The sequence below is a fragment of the Tachyglossus aculeatus genome, chromosome 4, assembly GCF_015852505.1.
Source record: "Tachyglossus aculeatus isolate mTacAcu1 chromosome 4, mTacAcu1.pri, whole genome shotgun sequence".
NCBI classification, from domain to species: domain Eukaryota; kingdom Metazoa; phylum Chordata; class Mammalia; order Monotremata; family Tachyglossidae; genus Tachyglossus; species Tachyglossus aculeatus.
The window spans coordinates 124608583-124627924 of NC_052069.1; the positions used below are offsets into that span (position 1 = coordinate 124608583).

General features: G+C 47.3%; 1 protein-coding gene across 2 annotated transcripts in view; it reads left to right on the forward strand.

Moving 5' to 3' along the window:
* The window catches only part of SLC31A1 (solute carrier family 31 member 1), a 37934-nt gene extending 19458 nt beyond the window's left edge, over positions 1-18476 (forward strand). For both annotated transcript variants that reach the window (XM_038744746.1, XM_038744745.1), the window contains exons 2-5: positions 13855-14008; positions 14387-14459; positions 16145-16313; positions 17520-18476. In XM_038744746.1, coding sequence (XP_038600674.1) covers positions 13907-14008; positions 14387-14459; positions 16145-16313; positions 17520-17721 — 546 coding nt within the window. In that variant the 5' untranslated portion in view covers positions 13855-13906 and the 3' untranslated portion in view covers positions 17722-18476. The remainder of the gene's footprint in view (positions 1-13854; positions 14009-14386; positions 14460-16144; positions 16314-17519) is intronic.
* The last annotated feature ends 866 nt before the right edge of the window (positions 18477-19342 follow it).

A 19342-nucleotide genomic window follows, 5' to 3' on the forward strand; every position in this document is an offset into this window, starting at 1 on the left:
AGTTCGGATACAGTTCCTGTCCTAGTTGGGGCTCATACTCTTAATCCCCATTTGACAGATGAGGGAACTGAGGCACAGAGAAGTTAAGTGACTTACGCAAAGTCACGCAGCAAAGTGGCAGAGCTAGGATTAGAACCCATGACCTTCTGACTCCCAGGCGCATGCTCTGTCCACTAGGCCATGCTGCATGTGCCCTGCCCAACAAGCTTAGTCTGTCCACAATCCATAGAAATTAGTTTCTCTGACTCTTGTGTAATCAGGAATGAGGAAAATGGTTTAGGGTTTGTCATGGGAGGGAATTGGGAAAAAATTATCCCAGGGGAGAGGATGGAGAATTGGTGGTGCCTTAGACTGTGCCCCGGTAGTGTCTTGTCATCAGTAGAGAGCATCCGAGGGGCACCAGGTCCGGTTGGGGTTAGTGCCAGAAGCTCTGAGGAAATGTGTCAGCACCAGGGACAGTCAGAAGCCATTAAGAACTTCAGCATGTAATCCTGCCCTGCCATGCCAAATGGCGACTTTGTGTTGGGAGGATCTCCCTTTGTTGTAGCTTTTATAATTTCCTGAAGGTACTGCTTGAGGACATGCCCACAGGATCAAGAGAAGTTGCTGTTCTTTCTTGTCTGTGAATGCTCACTGTCAGTTTGGGTTCCAAACCCATAAATGAGAGCCTTCTATCAGACTCACCTTGCGAAATGGTTGTTTATTACCCATAACTTCAGACAGGGAGATGTAATGATGGTGCCGGAGGAGAAGGGCCTCAGTCTAGAGGGAGAGGGGAGCCTCTTCTTTATAGGGTTGCTTTTGGCTTTCTGGCAGAGGGGGTGCTACTGCCCTATGGCAACTCTTTGGGTGCTGTTTTTGTTCCTGCCAGTTGACTCATTCTTCCTATCCCTGGTCAGGTTTGCTCTTCAAAATGGCTTGGGGCGCACATAGTTCTTCATGTTAGAACTTTGTTCCCGATTTTCCATGTGGCATGGAGAAGGCATATGCCATAGCAAGGCAGCGGTTACCGTCTTGCCAGCAATTACCATTTCTTACATTGTTCCTTCAGAATTCCTTATTTGCTGTCATGTCTGTTCCCTTTATGAGGTGGTTCCTTTCTTCCTTTGTTGGTGGTAGAGTTTCACTATTCAGACACTGGAAAATTTTGGTGGGGGTTTGATGCTACTAAGCCCTCCACCCCCCAACATACATACTCACACACAAAACATAACTGGGTGACTTTCCTCACTGTGAATCTTTTGCAGAAGTTGAAGACCTGCCCTTGTCTGAGTAGAGTACAGGGAGTTGAGAGTGCAACCAGGCCTTTGAAAGGGAGGGCCAAAAGTTGGGGAGAAGAGTTTCTCCTGGGAGATAGAAATTAGGGTGGGGAATGGAGCCTAAAGACGAGTTGAGAAATACCACATGTCCAAGTGTGGAGGCACTTGAAGTACAAATACCAGTTCAGCTTGAGGTGCTGGTTATTAATGCCATTATCAGACATCATTATAGCGTCTATTAAGCACCCACATTCCCATGACACATCTTCTCTACTTTACTTGACCACTACTTGGTCCTCCTGCATTTCTGGGCAGCAGTGATGGATTTACGTGAATCCTAAGTGATGCCAGTCGGAAAGAGGAAATGGTACCTGTGGCGGTTTGGGAACCATGTAAATACCTATTAAACTTGTTCAATCCTGGTTGCTGGCATTGGTCCCCTGTATACTGGAGACTAAAGGCAACAGCCAGGCACCTTGTGGGCAGACAGGGTGTGTCTGACAGGGAAGAAGATAAGGAGTGAGGGGAGATGAGGAAGGCTCACTCATCCCTCCCCAGCCCGGCCATGATTGAGCCATCAAGGGAGAGGAGCTAGAAAAGGGAATGAGAGAGGACATCTTGGGACGCTTGGATGCTTCTGGAGCCGGAGACTTTGCCCCTCTTTCTCTGTCCCTTTGCTACCCATCAACCTATTGACCGTCTGTTTGGCAGGATAAGCCCTCTGCCCTGCTGAGGTTTGGGAGAAGCTAGTCAGGGTAGGTGATCTAGTACTTGGAGTACTCTGTGAGGAGTTAGGAGACCCAGGCTGTGGGGTCTTGGGCAAGTCAACTATCTGCTTTGTGCCTTTTTTTAAAAAAATGGGGGGAAGGACATCTGGCCTTTACGTTTCTCACAGAGGTGTTGCAAGGGGTTGGATTATACATGTGAAAGTATATCCTGAGTTGAGGAGGAAGGTGTTGGGCATTTGAAGGACTAGCCTAGAGCAGAGTTACCCAAACGCAGAGCCATAGGCCATATACAGGCCTGAATCCCAATAGTGGAGCCAAGGCTCCACATATGAATGGCTCCCAGAGGTTGTGAGCAGCGAGAGGGTTGCACCTGGGCGTGTGGTGCCATTTTTAATCGATGCAGGTATCAGGGCAGGGGTACAGCTTTGGAAGCCCCAGATTGCAAACAGACATCTCCACAAAATCCCTCTCTGCTCTGTGTTTTAAGATGGTTCCTTCCTGTTTTCCATTGTAGGTGAGGGTGGGGTAGGGGTGGTAGGGTTTCTCTATTCAGACTCGGAAAAACTTTGATGCTTCTAACAACCTCTCCCAAAATTAGCTGGGCATTTATTTTTCGTTTTGTTTTTATAGTATTTGTTAAGCACTTATTATGTGCCAGGCACTGTTCTAAGCACTGGAATAGTTACCAGGTAGTTAGGTTGGACGCAGTTCCCGTCCCGCACAAGGCTCACAGTCTTAATCTCTATTTTACAGGTGAGGGAACTGAGGCATAAAGAAATGAAGTGATTTGCCCAAGGTCCCACAGAAGGCAAGCGGCAGAGCTGGGATTAGAACCCATATTCTCTGGCTCCCACGACTAGGTTCTTTCCTGTAGGCCAAGCAGCTCCTCACAGAAAATCTGATTGCCAGGACCTCTGGGCAGTCATAAACTACTCAGTCAACCAACCAATCAATCAATGGCATTTACTGAGCACTTACTGTGTGCAAAACACAGCTTGGAAGAGTACAGTCGAGTTGGTAGAGATGATCCCTGCCCTCATGGAATTCACATTCTCTGCCGTTGGCACTCAGACAGCCTTTCCTTCTCTGATGTGCCAGAAAAAGTCACATTTTCCCCAGCTGAGGCTCCTGCTTAGGGTTTCCTGAATTCCTTTCATGAGTTAGGCTTTTCAGGGCCTGGCCCTTCCTGAATAAAGATTCTCTTCTTTTAAACTTCAGAAGTTAGGAAACAGAACAGCTCATTTTCCTGTGAAGTACAGAGAATTCACAGAATTTGTGACTACCAGTGGAATCCAGGGCTTGACTTGTTTGCAGAGCCCAGCGTCGCCTCCCCTCCCTGCTGCCTGCCGGGAACGTGAGCCGTGCACCGGCCCGAGAGTCTTCCCTCCTCGGACCAGGAGCATAGCCGATCAGCCACCATCCCCTCTTTCTCCACCCCCCTAAACTGGAAAAGCCCTCACTGGCCACAGGTCCCGTTTTCTGTGTCACGGCCATCAGCCAAAGCTGTGGTTGTGCCTAGAATTAAAGTGGGGCCTGTTACTGCAGGAGTCAGCCATCTTATGACTTGAAATCATTAGAGTTGTACCAACCACTGCTGAATCCAGACTGGGCGCCGAGCAAACAGTGGCCTCGTCGATCTGCTTGGTCTGCCTTGCTCGTGCCCGTGATGGATGGTTGTTTCTTCCTCTCACCTTTGGACAGGACGCTGTGGACCAGTCTGGCTCATCCTCACCCTGGACAATTATGAGTTCCTTCCCCCTGGAGGGAGAAGAGGACAGTCTGATGGGGAGGCTGAGCTCAACCAGACCTGAAATCCTAGGGAGGAAACCAGAATGCTGCAGTGCACTCTTTGGTATTGCCTTCCAGTGATGGCAGGATTCGGCAACACCAGGGCTGGGGAAGTAGTGAGGGAGGTAGCAGGCAGCAACGGTGAGTGGATGTCGCTATTTTGTTTCTACTCCCTCCCCTTGCCCAACACGCAATCACACCCACCCACACACCCACTCTCTCCCCACCCCACCACAGCAAAGCCTGTCTCCCACTCCCATCCCTTTCCCTCTCCCTCTTCATCTTGCTTCTCCCTCAAGGACAGGGTCACATCTTTTTTATTTCCTTTGGCTGTTCCCCAAGTGTCCAAATCAGAGTCTGTCCCCCAGGTAAGCACTTGGTACATACCATTGATGCTGACTGATACTGGTACCCCAAGTATATGAGGCCAGCAGAGACCTGAAAAGGGGATAAAACAGGCCCTTAATAGTCACTGAATGGACTGAGCTTTTTCAACCTCGTGTAATTAACTCTTGTTAGTTTAGGTTCTGATTGTACAGAAAAGGGCGTGGGCCTGGGAATTGGGGGACTTGTGTTCTAATTCCGGCTCCTCCACTCTGTCTGCTACTGTGTGACCTTGGGAAAGTCACTGTGCCCCTGCTTCCATATGTGCAGTGGGGATTAAATACCAGATCTCCTTCCCAACTAGACTGAGCTCCATATGGGACTGGGGCTGTCCAACCCAGTTGTCTTGGATCTATCCCAGCACTTAGTAAGTGCTTTTTTTCCCCCAATCAGAGCTATAAAATAGGAGGGGAGGGGAGAATAAGGCGGAACTTCCTAGAAAATCACAGTCACCTTGAACTGAGATCTGGGGACAAAGTGTGTTCTTTATCTTAATCTGATTAGGACCAAGCTTCAGCTAGTTTTTTTTTTCCTTCTAACCCAAACGATCTTTAGCACAAATGCCCTCCCAAATCGTATACCGCTTTTGCTGTCCCCCAATCCGCAGCTTGAAGTAAAGGTTCTTGGTTCCCTTGTCATCTTAGCCCTCAGCTCCATAATTACTTATGCTCTATCAGAATTAAGTTGTCTCTGTCTTACTCTCCCAAGGACTTCTAAAGCCAGGTTGCATTGCTCGTTTATTGAGATCATTTTCATCAGCCTCGTAAACGAAGGCTCCTGAAATTACATTTTAAATGTAATTGTTTGAAGTAGTTTTGCCCTGTATAACTTCTGATGTCTGGCAAGTCAGCCCCTTCTGGGAAAAGCATCCCTTTTGAAGAGGACTGACCGAAGCTATTAGTTGGTTTTATGTGAAATTCAGCAGTCAGTCTTTGCATTTTGGTGTTCTATTACAAGCTCCCACTTGGCCTTCTTCTCTGTATTAAATGCTGGGTAGACTATTATTATTCATTTCTTTTTTTTTTAATTTTCCTGAGAGTTTGAGTTGAGGGGGAAGTTCATTCGTATCTGTGGCAGTGGTAGGCAGGGACCCAAAATTCCTTTAGCCATTGCCGTCAGTGGTATTTATGGAGCGCTTGCTGGGTGTGGGACACTGTACTAAGTTCTTCAGGGTCTCACTAAACTGCCTATCCTTTTAGTAGAGCTGCCATTTCCCCACCACCCTCCTCTGGAGTCGCTAACAAGAGGTGAGATGCTCGTCGTGGGCAGGGAATGTGTCTCTATTGTTGTATTGTACTTTTCCAAGCGCTTAGCATGGTGCTTCTCACAGTAAGTGCTCAGTAAATACGACTGAATGAACAAAAAGCAGGCAGGTAGCCCAAAGAAGATAAAGCCAAAAGCCAAGGGCCCCTAGAGTATTACCTGAATGGCTGAACTTGAAGAATTTCTGGAGGAATTAAAAGTAAATGACCATCTCAGTTTGTCCGTTGCCTTTTTCCTGGACCCTTGTTTCCTAAGCTGTCTAGACCCCTCCCACCACTGACCCCCTACCCTTGGTAACAAATGCCTGCTATTTTATAATCTCCACTGGATCCATCACTCCAGTTTTCACCTGTAAATCTATTTTGTCCTCTTTATCACTGAATTTTTCCTCCCTTTCTTGTTAACCCTGTTTGATTGCTTTGCATTAAAGCCTTACACCCCTTTTATTTTCTTGTCACCAAGGACTGTACCTAAGTAAAAATCTTCCCATCCAGTTTGTGGTAGCATTACCCTCGGAGAGTCTTGTCCTCTATCTTGCCAAAAGTTTTAGCAGAAGTAAATGGCTAAAGCTCAAACTCTGAGAGAGGAGGAGGGGCTTCTGGACTTATTTCTGCCGTGTTTATGTCTCTGCAGAACATGATCCTAATCATCTTATTCAGGAATGAAAACTTTCTTCCCCTCTCCCCACCCGGGAATAGTGTGGAGAGGGTAGGAAGTCTCCAGGGGAGCTGTCTGAAGCTCTTGATTTCATGTTTTTGTCTGAAAAGATCAAAGATCCCACCAGATTTCTTTCTCCACTCCTCCATGTACAGTGTAATCTCCCTAGCCCCTCCCCTGTCCAATTCCTTATTCAGCATTGTGCAGTACTGTAACAGGAAAACTCAAGCTGGGATGGAGTTTGAACTAACCCAGGAATCGCAGCTAAAACTGATTTAGGCCTGAGGCCTAAGAGGGAGCTCTGGAAAATTTGGGGCAGGGAGTAAGACATATATATGTCTTAATATATATAGCGTTTGTGTATATATGGATAAGGATATGGATGGATAATAATAATTATGGTAGTAAGTACTTACTATGTGCCAGGCACTGTACTATGCATTGGGGTGGATACAAGCAAATCGAGTTGGACAGACCCTTTCACACCACGTGGGGCTCACAGTCTTAATCCACATTTTACAGATGAGGGAACTGAGGCCCAGAGAAGTGAAGTGACTTGCTCAGGGTCACACACTAGACAAGTGGCGGAGCCAGAACTGGAACCCACAGCCTTCTGACTCCCAGCCCCCTGTTCTATCCAGTATGCCATGCTGCTTCTCCTCAGGAATTTAAGGAAGGCACTAGCATGGGAAAGATTGTATCCTTGGTTACTCTGAAGAGTCCTGGTGGCTTTTTGGTACTCAGGAGCACTTGGCAGGGAAGAGGGCTGAGCCACAAATAACCTCCTCCACCCCTTCCTTCCTTTTCCCCCAGTTACTGCAAAAGTTCAAGCCACTGCAGCTACAAAAAAACCCTAAGCCCTTCTTCCCATTTCTTCTACCCCAGTTTGCTGCTAGGTTTCTCTGGAAATGGCTGTGAATGAAGGAATAGTTTCTGTATGGGAAGGATTGAGGACGCACCTGCCCGTTAGTGTGTGTCTGTGTGTTGGTCCCATAACTCCCTAATCTCAAGTGAGGCCTGGAATTATTCTTGTCTCCAGTAAAAAGGCTTTTAAAACTTCTGGTCCAGAAATTACACATCCCCTCGGCTAGTCAAGGTGAGTCCATCTAGGAAAGGAGGAGCTTGATGTGGTGGCCAGGTCACAGCTCCATCCAGGCCAGTGGTTGGCAAAAAGTTTGGCTATAGGCTCAGTGACACTGACTAAGACCTGAAGCAATAGGCAATGCCTGTGGGTTGGATTTGACTCCGTACTGCTGCATGATTAGGGGGACCCACAGGGGTGACTTGTATAGGTAATATTCACATTTGGAGAAATGCAAAATTGCAGGCCTGAGATTAGTAGGATTTGTTATCTTCTCAATGTCCTGTAGCCTGGCTCTCCATACACGTCAATAGATGCAGAATTGAGCCCCGGAGCCTAGAACACTGAAAAATGTTCAGTTAACAGTAGTAAGGGTTGAGGGACCAGGTTTAAACCAGGACAGGCTATGACTTTGGAATCAGTGCGCATAGGAAGATACTTTCCTGTGATTGGTGGTGTATGATTATTGTTATCATCTTCAATTTCTGGGCAGCCTTTCCTCATCTGAATCCTTAAGCTGGGAACCTGGCTTCTTTATAAGGTTAGGAAAATGCTTGAGGCTGCTGGTGTGTTTGGTTCTAGAAGCAGGAGAAAGACAGAAACAGAATAGAAAAGGCAGTTCCTGCTGAAGAAACAGCCAGAGCAGGAGAGAGGCCAGGAGCACCCCCTGCCTTCCAGCTGCACTCAGAAGGAGTGGGGAGACAAAGTTTGGGGACTTGAGGTTAGGGAAGGCCACAAGCAGTTACTTGGTGCATAATAAATTTGTCATGTAATTGACATCAAGCTCCCTCTGACTGGGACTTTGTAACTGGGCCTCGGTCGGTATTTCATTAGTTTTGTAGTCATGATAGGCTACAGGCCCGAGACCTATATTTAAAGTCCTGGGTTCAGTTGAGCAAGGACCCCAATATTTTGAAATCTCTTTTGGTTGAGTTCCTTTGATTTCTGGTAAAGCCAGGGCCCACTGCTATGGGGTCCAGGATTGGAACATTTTCTCTGCTATTAGTCTGCTATTATTATTATGGCTTCTAAGTGTAGGACTTGGTGAGAGGTTGTGGGTGGAAGGAGAAAGGAGGCCTCTTTGAGCCTTGGCTGGGAACTTTCCTGGAGGATGGGAGCTTTGGGTGGGAAGTGGAGGGGGTGGTCATGTGATTATTATTGGTATATTATTTAACATGGGAAGCAGCTTGGCCTAATAGAAAGAGCATGGGTTGGAGAGCCAGAGGACCTGGGTTCTAATGCCGGTTCTGCCACTTGCCTGCTGCGTGCCATTGGGCAATTCTCTTAATTACCCCGTGCCTCACTTTCCTCAACTGTAAAGTGAAGGTTCATTACCTGTTCTCCCTCTTAAACTGCGAGCCCCATGTGGAATAGGAACTGTTCAACCGAATTTGTAGCCTCCTCAGGGCTTAGAACCACGCTTGATACTTTGTAAGCCCTTAACGAATGCCATTTAAAAAAAATCAAAAGGTTAAAGTCCGGCCCAAGTTTTGGAAAGTGCCAGGAGCCTGGTGGTTTTCCCGAACCGAGCTCAAAAGAAGCCCGCAGTGCTGGCCCTCGCATTTAATGATAAAACATCTGAGCTTCAGAGAGCATAAGTGTCCACTGGAGACTTGGAGGCAAGAGCTTGACCCCTGACAGTTGGGTTTGCAGAACTGGTGGTCCCACAAACCGCCCAGGAAGTGCTCCGTGAAGACTTGGGAGGTGCTGGGGTGTCCTGAAAAGTGTCCCTTGGTTCAAACTGAAAGCTGAGCCCCGGCGGCTGTGTCACCGACTTCCTGCTTGAAGTTAACCAGGCAAACAGGGAAGGGGGAGGCGCCCGCCATAAATTACACTGTGATGGTGGGTAGTAGAGGTGTAGGGATAGAGATGGTGAGAAGAAGGAGAGGTTACTGGGCGATTATCATTCTCCGCCCCATCCCCACCCCTGCCACTCTCTCAACACATCCCATTCACTTGCAGGACTATCCTCACCCACCAACCAGCCCATGCACACTTGTGAACATGGGAGAAAATCCCCTTTTAGACTGTGAGCCCACTGTTGGGTAGGGACTGTCTCTGTATGTTGCCAACTTGTACTTCCCAAGCGCTTAGTACAGTGCTCTGCACACAGTAAGCGCTCAATAAATACGATTGATGACTGGACACTAGCTTTGGGGACTGGGTATCTGGTTCGAAGTAGCACCCGGTTAGGATCAGGATTGACTGTGTGAGCAAGACCAGGAGAAAGGAGAGTAGAGAGACCGGTAACCCCTGTAACCACCTCTTAGGCAAGAGGAGGCACATGTTGTGTTTACTCAGACGTGGTTACACAGTGTAACTAAGACCCACGGCAGGAAAATCCGTAACTTTTGGTAATACTCGACCGGTGAGTACAGTGTTGATAAAAGTCCTGCCTGCGAAATGTCCCTATTTCATCATGAGCTGAGAAGTGGCCCTGGACTCCTTAAGTTTCTGCCCCTTTGAGATCCTTTAATCCAGTAACAAGAAAGAGGCAGCCTGAATCAAGTTGGGAGCATATTTGTTCTGGAGAAGAAGTAGTTAAAGGTGGAGTGGCATTAGCCGCTGTTCAGAGGAAATGAAATAAAGGAGAAACAGCAATCTCACAATCACCAGGAGATAAAAAACATTCCCTCCAGCCAACACTGTTGCCATGACTGTGGACTTTGTCAGCTCTCCTCAGAGTTTGGAGTTTTACTCTGGAAGAAGCTGATCTTAGGATTTTGCGAGAATAAAAATAGTGGAATTAAAAGCCATCTACCTGTTTATCTCTGAGTAGAATAGGTGGGCGGGGGCAGAGAGAGAGAGAGAGAGAGACAGAGTGTGTGTCTTCCTGTGGCATGTTTCTCTCTTCACTGTGGAGCACTGTATCTTTTGCCTTCTAACCCCAGTGCATATTTTTAAATTTCCTTTTCTGAAACATTTGGGACCCGGAACTTTAGATTTTAGTGGAGTGCAGGAGCATTTTAAATTGTACCTGAAATACCAGCCTTGTACACCATGTAGCTGCCACTGGGCGATCCTTGCACAGGGTTCAGTTTCAGGAAAGCCATTGTGTGTTGACAAAAGAAAGGATTTGTGTCTGCCTCCCATCCAAGTTCCTTGTGCATTTGAATGTGAAGTGTATTGGACAAAGATGGCACCTTGTTCTTCCAGTTGCTTGTTCTGGAAGGTTTCCTGAGATTTACACGTGCAAATGTCCAAACACCAGATCTGCCTGTCTCAAAAAGTTCATCACTTTGGGCTTGCAGAATAACTGCTTTGGAAGAGGGACTAGGAGGAAATGAGGGCCGGGAGGGCTGAACTCAACACCCAGTGGTGATTATAGCTTTGGTTCTTTATTAGTAATATCCATATGGATATATTTTCATTTGTCCCTCACATTGGAAAATTATGCCACTGATCATGGAGGTGACCTGGATGGTGGGTCTACATGGCTGAAGTGGTTGCTTTGGGACCGACAGTCCCTTCGATACTGGGCACACACAAAGATGATCTTTTGTTGTGTTCTGTTTGTTATATGCAATGCCTGATGCTGTTTAAGTGACTTCCCCAAGGTCACACATTGCCAAATACCCAAAGTGTAATACCTTTTCCCAGTCCTTTGCAGATGTCATGTATAAAAAAATATAATTCAATACCTCTGTTAAATGAAGGCTGAGAAATCTATTTGCAGACAGATCTGAAAAAAACTCCTAGCCTGGCCATATTTTCATCACTTGGCACCTTTAGTAAACTCACCCCTTGCCCCTTCCAGCCACTCCTTCCCCATTGTAGTTCTCCTGCCCCCATTTGCAGCTGTCAGTTGTCTACCTGGCTAATAATAATAATAATGATGGCATTTGCTGTATATATATATACATAAATATATGTATATGTACATATTTATTTTACTTGTACATATCTATTCTATTTATTTTATTTTGTTAGTATGTTTGGTTTTGTTCTCTGTCTCCCCCTTTTAGACTGTGAGCCCACTGTTGGGTAGGGACTGTCTCTATATGTTGCCAACTTGTACTTCCCAAGCGCTTAGTACAGTGCTCTGCACACAGTAAGCGCTCAATAAATGCGATTGATTGTTAAGCGCTTACTATGTGCCAATGCCAATACATGGAAATCGGGTTGGACATAGTCCCATGTCCCACATGAGGCTTACAGTCTTAGTCCCCATTTTATCGAACTTAGGCAGGGAGAAGTTAAGTGACTTGCCCAAAGTCACACAGCTGACAATTGGTGGAGCCTGGATTTGAACCCATGACCTGACTCCCAAGCCCATGCTCTTTCCACTGAGCCATGATGCCTCGAACGTGTTGATCTAATGTTTGAGACCTCACCTCTTTTTCTAGTTCATCCTCAGGGATAGGGGATCAATCAATCAATCAATCACTCGTATTTATTATGCACTTACTGTGTGCAGAGCACTGTAGCTTATGGGCCATGTGGAAAAAAAAACTGCCTTTTTTTCTCCCCAAATGGTATTTGTTAAGCACCTACTATGTGCCAGGCATTGTATTAAGCACACAGCACCCCCGCACTCAGGAGAGGACAGGGCATGAGTGAAAATAATTGAGCCTGCAGAGACATTTCTCCACAAAGTCAGTGTGATGTTGGCCATCCAGTCAGAATTCCAAGGTGCCATTTCATTCATCCCCTCATTCATTAGTGCTTCCCCCTTGCAGCCCAGACTGGGTTTTTTCCCCCGGAAACCTCATCATCATCATCCTTTTTGATGGTTGCCTGGGTCCAGCTGGCCTCCCAGGTGATCATCCATCATGTGATTTGGCCTTGAGTGCCTTTTGCAGATGGGGGGACCACCTCGGCTGCTGTGTTTCCGAAGCGGGCAGGGGCAGGGGGCTGACTGGGAAATAATTGTACCTGTGCCTGAGGAAGATAGGTCCCAACCCTGAGGCCGACAACAACAAACTGAGGAAGGTGCTTCCTTCCCCAGAAACTAGAGATGAAAGAGGCTGGTGGTTTCAGTCTTTATTTCAGGTCATTGGCCTGGGTCTGAATCTTGAGGATGGGCCGTTACTAGTCATAAAGCTGAATTTTCAAGGGTCTTTATATAACGCAGCATCTCGTGTAATTTTTATTTGTTTTTATGGCATTTGTTAAGTGCTTACTGGGTGCCAGACCATGTAGTAAGTGCTGGGGTGGATACATGGAAATCAGGTTGGACACAGTCCATGTCCCACATGAGGCTTATAGTCTTAGTCCCCATTTTATCGAACTTAGGCAGGGAGCAGTGAAGTGACTTGCCCAAGGTCACACAGCAGAGAAGTGGCAGAGCTGGCATTAGAACCCAGGTTCTTCTGACGCCCAGGTCTATGCTCTCTCGACTAGGCCCACACTGGCCTTTAAAGTCATATTCTCAGTTGAGCCTTAGATGTTCTGCTGGAGGAAAGATCTGGATCTTTATCCCTTAGTCTCCAGTCAGACATCTTGGACCACTGCCGCTGTAGAATTCCACGCTCCACAGCGCGGGAATGTGCACCAGATTGGGACTTCCAGAATGAGTGAAGGAATCCTGCTCCCACCAACTTTGAGCTTCCGTGCACTGTCACGGGGGTGAAGGGATGACACATCGCTGTACTCCTTCGGGAACCTTCTCCTCCGCCTCTGAGGCTCTTGAGTGGTTTAGCTTCACTCCACTGGCCTGGCTGTAGACTTGTCTCCGGCCTGCTTTCTCAACCTCATTTGCGGGAGAGTTACTATGAAAAGCCAGATAACACCATGTCAAGGCAACAGACACGTTCTTTGTAGCCCCGTGGGGCCAAGAATGTGGCTGCCTGGATTTATTTAATTTGGAATAATCCAATTGGATGCAGTTAGACTTGTCCTTTTTTGTGCTCTGGGCTCTGGTGCATTCTGGAAATAGAGGCAGGCATTCAGGTTCTTTGTACTCTGGTCGCCTGGGGCAGGGATGGTCCTTTTTCTGAAGAGAGATCTGTTTTGATCAAATGCAGGGCTGCCAATTAAGAAAATCAATTGGAGAAGTTGCCCTGAGCCAGCTGTCATTGAAGCTGATCAAGCTTGAGCAGGTGAACAAGGCTCGTTGGATCTGCCTGCAGTCGTTTGGGAAGCAGAAAGAGCTTTGAATCCTTGAGGAAGAGGTTTAAAGGTCTTAACACATACTGGAGTTTATTGGGCAGAGCTTGAGCCCATTAAAATGGGGAGGTTTGGAAGGCAAGGGAAGCAGCATGGCCTGATGGATAAGGCATAGGCCTGGGAGCCTGGGTTCTAATCCTGGTCCACCACTTGCCCGTTGTTTGACCTGGGGCTTGTCACAACTTCTGTCGCAGTTTCCTTAACTGCAGTATGGGGATTCAGTATCTGTCCTCCAAACTCAGACTGTGAACCCCATGTGGCTCAGGGACTGTGTCTGGCCTGATTGACTTCTATCTACCCCAGTGCCTAGTGCCGTGCTTGATACATGCTACTAAAAATAAAGGGACAGGACTTCTGAATTCTCAAGTTCTAGTCCTTTGATTTTCTATGATTTTGAGATCTTATTCACCCTGAACCTTTCCCTGTGTCTCTTTCTACTGGGGTCTTCCATCTGACGATTACTTCTTCTAATAGCATTTTTCAAGAAATCCATTGAATAGCCTCGTAAATGCTACATATCTCTGGTTTGGAAAAGTGTTTTCTTGCTTAGACTATGGCCTCACACCTTTCCTTCCTGCCCTTAAAGGAATCTGCTGTTGAAGTTCAGCGATTTCGTCAAGACTGACCACACTCCCGACATGGATCACGTGGATCACATGGATCACATGAATCACATGAATCACACCACACCACCTCCCCATCACATGCCGACGACAGGAGGTGGGGGACACATGATGATGGTGAGTGACCCAAAGGAATCAACATAGATTCTCCTTGCCCTGCTCCCACAGTCAGTGCAGGAAGAAGTGTCAAAGAGTGGCCAGACATGGGACCATCAGCCCCACCCCTTTCTCACCTAACTCAATTTCTAGCTCTGGGAAGAGGCCAGAAGCTGGCTTCTGCCAATCTTCTTCTGCTGGGGTTGGTTTGTGGGGCTGGAAAGTTGAGGGCTGGTGACTGGGACAGGGCGTTACTAAGATTGGCTACTGCCTTGTTGAAATTTGGTCTATAAGCAAGTAGTATGAGAACTGTCAGAAGTTCTACCGGTGTATTCTTGACCTGAGATTCTTCTTTAGTTCTTTTGCTCTGACTCCAATTAATTTTATTTGTTTTGACAGCCCATGACCTTCTATTTTGGCTTTAGAGATGTGGAGCTGCTCTTTTCTGGCCTTATGATCAACACTGCTGGAGGTAAGTCAGTGAGTGGTATTGGAAGGGGGGATGTGTTTCCGAGATGGTTGGTAGGGAGGAGGAGACCCTGCTTTAATGCAGTCAAGAGACCTGACTTCTACTTCCATCTTCAGGTTGGCTCATTATTGAACTCTGGGCCAGTCTTCTCCCTTCCCTTTCTCACCCGCCCCTCCACCTAACCTCCCTTACTCTGCCCTCATTTTCCCACCTAAACATGAGGATATAGTACTTGCCCAAAAAGGCTCTCAGAGCTTTTTTAAGTGAGAGAAGTACTCTTCAAATCTACCCCAGATCTGATTTACTTATTTAAGCTAACCCTATTTATTTAAGCTAACCCTATTTATCTACGTTACCATCTAGAACACTAGCTGTCCCAGGGATTAAAAGTCCATGTGTTGTTTTTCCACAGCGATTATCGTCAAATAATTACAGACTGTAATAAGTTGATTTTATTGCCCATTCCTTACCCTGGGGTGTAGTTAAATTAAGGTATGACCTGCTGAAGCCAGATTCTAATCAAGTTAAGATGTCATTTCTGAGGGCAGGGGTCAAGTAGGGTGTCTCAAGCCAGGCCAGGAGCAGGAAGAAGAGGCCTGCCAGCTGCCCTTTCTCACCCAAGTCTGCTGCACCGGAGTCATTTTTAGTCTGGGTTATGTTCACTCTTCCGCCTCAACTGTGCTTTTACATGTTAAGGAGCAAGGCTCACCGAAAACCCATCAGGTGGAGAGGAGCATGTTAGAAAGTCAAATAGGCTAACTCCAAGAGAAAATGAGAGAGAATGACAGCTGGTCACCACCAGACTTTTTGACTTCCCTGCCTTACCCAGCCCCCTGTGCCAAGATTCTGCCTTTAGCTAGTAATCCTGCTGTCATCCTCTTCCTAAGCACTGGGATGGTCTGGGCAAGTTAAGGTCCATGCAGAAGCCAATTAAGGTTCCAAAGGTACACTGCTTCCACACCTCCTTAGTATTGGAAATGAGAATCTGGGTGGGGCTGACTTGGTTCAGTTTCAATGAGGTTCTAACAGCCCCATTTAAATAAATAACACATGAGAGAAGTTTGCCGACCCTTGAAAATATAGTTTATTCCCACTTTGCTACATTTGAATAAGCTGCCTTCGGAAAAAAATGTTAGCCATTCTCAGACCTTCCTTTAGTCAAGGCTTCCTCTTCAGCTCCCTTTACCGCACAAACATCAGTCTTCTCTCGTTCATTCATTCAATCATTTATGGAGCGCTTACTGTGTGCAGAGAACTGTACTAAGCACTTGGGAAGTACATTCATTGTGTCAGAGTAATGTAAGGCCACCATATAGTCTGACCAGTGGATAGTCTCCATTGACTCCCCATATTTTCATCCAGAGGCAGGTTTGTTGAAGGAAGAAGGTGTTTTATCAAAGCAGTATCTCCCATCTCCAAAGTAATTTCTAAATGCAGGGAATTTAATGTTTGTAACCATAACTACCATTCTGTAACTCTTCCCCTAGAACCTTTCACATCAAGCTTTAAATATGCCGGTTTAATACATGAAACCTTTAAGAATAATTGATAGTTAAATGATACAGGGTGTAACAACCTTGCTTCTGAGCTGTGTGTGGTTGAATGGGCCAGCCCAATCTTGTATACAGATTTGGACACCGCATTGCCTTGGCTGATACCAATTTTTGTCCCATTCCTTCTCCCATCAGAAATGGCCGGGGCTTTCATAGCCGTGTTCTTGCTAGCCATGTTCTACGAGGGTCTGAAGATAGCCCGTGAGAGCCTGCTCCGCAAGTCCCAAGTCAGCATCCGCTACAATTCCATGCCTGTGCCGGGGCCAAATGGGACCATCCTCATGGAGACACACAAAACAGTTGGGTAAGCCTCCTGGGGTTTTCAGTGGAAGGTCCGGCTCAGCACACCCAGGGACCCGTCCTGTCCTCCATCAAAGTCTGGGGTGGTGATCGGCTGAGAGCGGCCACAATCTAGGTCTTGGCAGTGCTTATCTGTGGAGGTTTGGGGCTGGATCACGTCCCAGGGACACTGACCAGTCATCTGTCAGTGAGAAAAGAAGGTAACGCTTTTCACAAATGTGAAGGCTGATGGCCCGCCCCTTACAATTAGCAAAACCTGTGCTTCCCATGGGTGTCACCTGCAGAGTATAGTAAGTTTTCCTATTCAGAGCAGGAGAGTGAAAGGTAGGACTGGACCCTCAAGGGTCCACCAGCCTCGTGAACTTCCACCAGCAAGATAGTTCTTCCCAGCCCAAATAAATCGGGCTGTGGAAGGGCTATGATAGGCATAGGCCACTGGGACTTGAGGTCACTTTACTTAAACAACGAATTTTGCTTCCTTTCAATCTAAGACAGTAGAATGACTAAGCCCTGGGATGGATACAAAATAATCGGGTCAGACAGAGTCCCTGACCCTCGTGGACTCATAGTCTAATTGGGATAAGGCCTGTATTCTTCATCCAGGTAGAAGATGGGGGGAAAACAAACTTTGGGGTGTGGGGGTCAGGTTTTGGACTGACCACAGAGACCACAGGGCTCCAAGAGATAGGTAGCCAACCCACATTCCTCTTGGCCTTGGACCTCAATTACCCATGTCCCATTCCCCTGGCCTGGGGAAGGGGAAGAGACCTATAAGGGTCAGTGTAGGATAGGTAAGGAGGGGCAAAGGTCAGGTGGTATGGCTCAAGCCAGGCCAGGAAGTTGAGGGGGCGGCCAGCCAGCTGAACTTTCACCAAAGCCTGCTGCACGGTGTCCATTTGAAGCAGCGTGGCTCGGTGGAAAGAGCCCGGTCTTTGGAGTCAGCGGTCACGGGTTCAAATTCCGGCCCCGCCAATTGTCAGCTGTGTGACTTTGGGCAAGTCACTTAACTTCTCTGAGCCTCCGTTACCTCATCTGTAAACTGGCAATTAAGACTGTGAGCCCCCCGTGGGACAACCTGATCACCTTGTAACCTCCCCAGCGCTTAGAACAGTGCTTTGCACATAGTAAGTGCTTAATAAATGCCAGTATTATTATTATTATTATTTGAACACCAGGCCGGTCCTGATTGTCATCCTTGGTTGTTCTCCAGGCAGCAGATGCTGAGCTTCCCTCACCTCCTGCAGACCATACTGCATATCATCCAGGTGGTCATCAGCTACTTCCTCATGCTCATCTTCATGACCTACAATGGCTACCTGTGCATTGCCGTGGCAGCCGGGGCTGGAACCGGCTACTTCCTCTTCAGCTGGAAGAAGGCAGTGGTGGTGGACATCACAGAACACTGCCATTGATTGCTGACAATAGGGTGGGGCCTCAGCTGCCGTGGGAAGCAGTAAACAAGCAGGGGTGATAGGGTACAGGGGAGAGTATATCTTTACCTTTCCTGTCTGCCCCTGCATACGCTCATATACACACATACATACACATCGTAACAAGGGGGCTCTGCCACCCACCTCCAATTTGGGCCAGTGCCAATCCCAGACTGACTCCTGCTGCTGGGCCTTGGGCCAGGATTCCCCACCCTTCACCCAGGGGGTCGGGGCAAGAAGTCACACTCATCCTAGATCCAGGTTTTGTTCTTCATTTTTCCTTAATCAAGGTAGCCTTATGTTCTAATGACTACACTGCCCTTTTAATCTTTTTTTTTTAACAGACAGTGGGTGGTGTTTTTAGCCAGAGGTGGCAGGAGATAGACCTGGGAGAGTGATGGAAGTCGGGAGAAACGTCTGCCCACCCTGTGCCCTGAGCCAATACCTGTCCTTAGTTGAAACGCTGTAGAAAATGTCTCCCTAATGGAGAGCTCGGTGAAACGGGCAAACTTGTCCTGTCTGTGAGGCGTGATTCTGGGAATAGGAGATAGGATAGGTGAGAGACTCCGTAAAGTGTGTAGCATGTAACACTGTTCTCTTGGGCAATCTCAGGCCAGATCATCAAGTCCCATTCCCACCTGCCTGCCTCTTGGTATGATCAATCGTCAAATGTATTGACAATCGACTACGGGAAATAGTAACAGAAAACTTTTTAAATAAACTGTTGACATTGTTCATTGTTTGTGCCAGTTGTCGGTCATGACAAGAAAGAAGAATCCCTCCAATCCACTGCCTGGGCCTCTTCTAGTTTAGAAGAGGCCATGGCAGCCTGTGGAGTGAGAGAGTTAGGGCCTCTGGCCCTGGGGACAAGCGTCAAGGCTGTCGAGACCTAAGAGGGCAGAATTTAGCCTGATGCCTGGTGGAGGCTGAAATCCTGCACTGGAGTATGCACCTCCATAGGCAGAACAGAGCTACTCTTGCTTCCCACTATGATATGAAGGGAAAAGGTTGAAATTCAAAATGGTAGGCCTCCAAGGACTTTCACAAGTGGCCTGTCCCAAGATGGATGTCCTCTCTTCTTCTCCGCCCACCCCCGCTTCCAAAAAAAAGGGCTCCGGGGAGTGGGTTTCCTAACCAGTTAGTAGGACTGCTGTTTTCTAATTTGGAAGTGGCTGGGCAGGCTCATTCACCAGCTTAAGGTACAATTGAGATGGGCTTAGTTAAGGAGAACACAGCCAATCATCTTCAGACATCAAGGCCCAAAGCAACTCACTTGGAGTCCATTCATTCAGTTGCATTTATTGAGCGCTTACTATGTGCAGAGCACTGGACTAAGCACTTGGGAAAGTAAATACAACGATAAACAGACAAATTCCCTGCCTACATTGAGCTTAATGCTTTGAGGACAGGAGCTGGAGTCATAATGAGGAGCCAGGTTTTGAGCCCTTAGGAGTGGAAACGGGTGCTCTGACTCAGCTTGACTGTTAATCCTATTCCACGCTCTCCCTTTGAGATACTTGGCATCAGAAGAGAAACCAAAGATTGCTCTTGCTCCCCACTACTGGTGCTCACTTTCTTGCTGCTGTGTCTGTTTTTTTTTTTT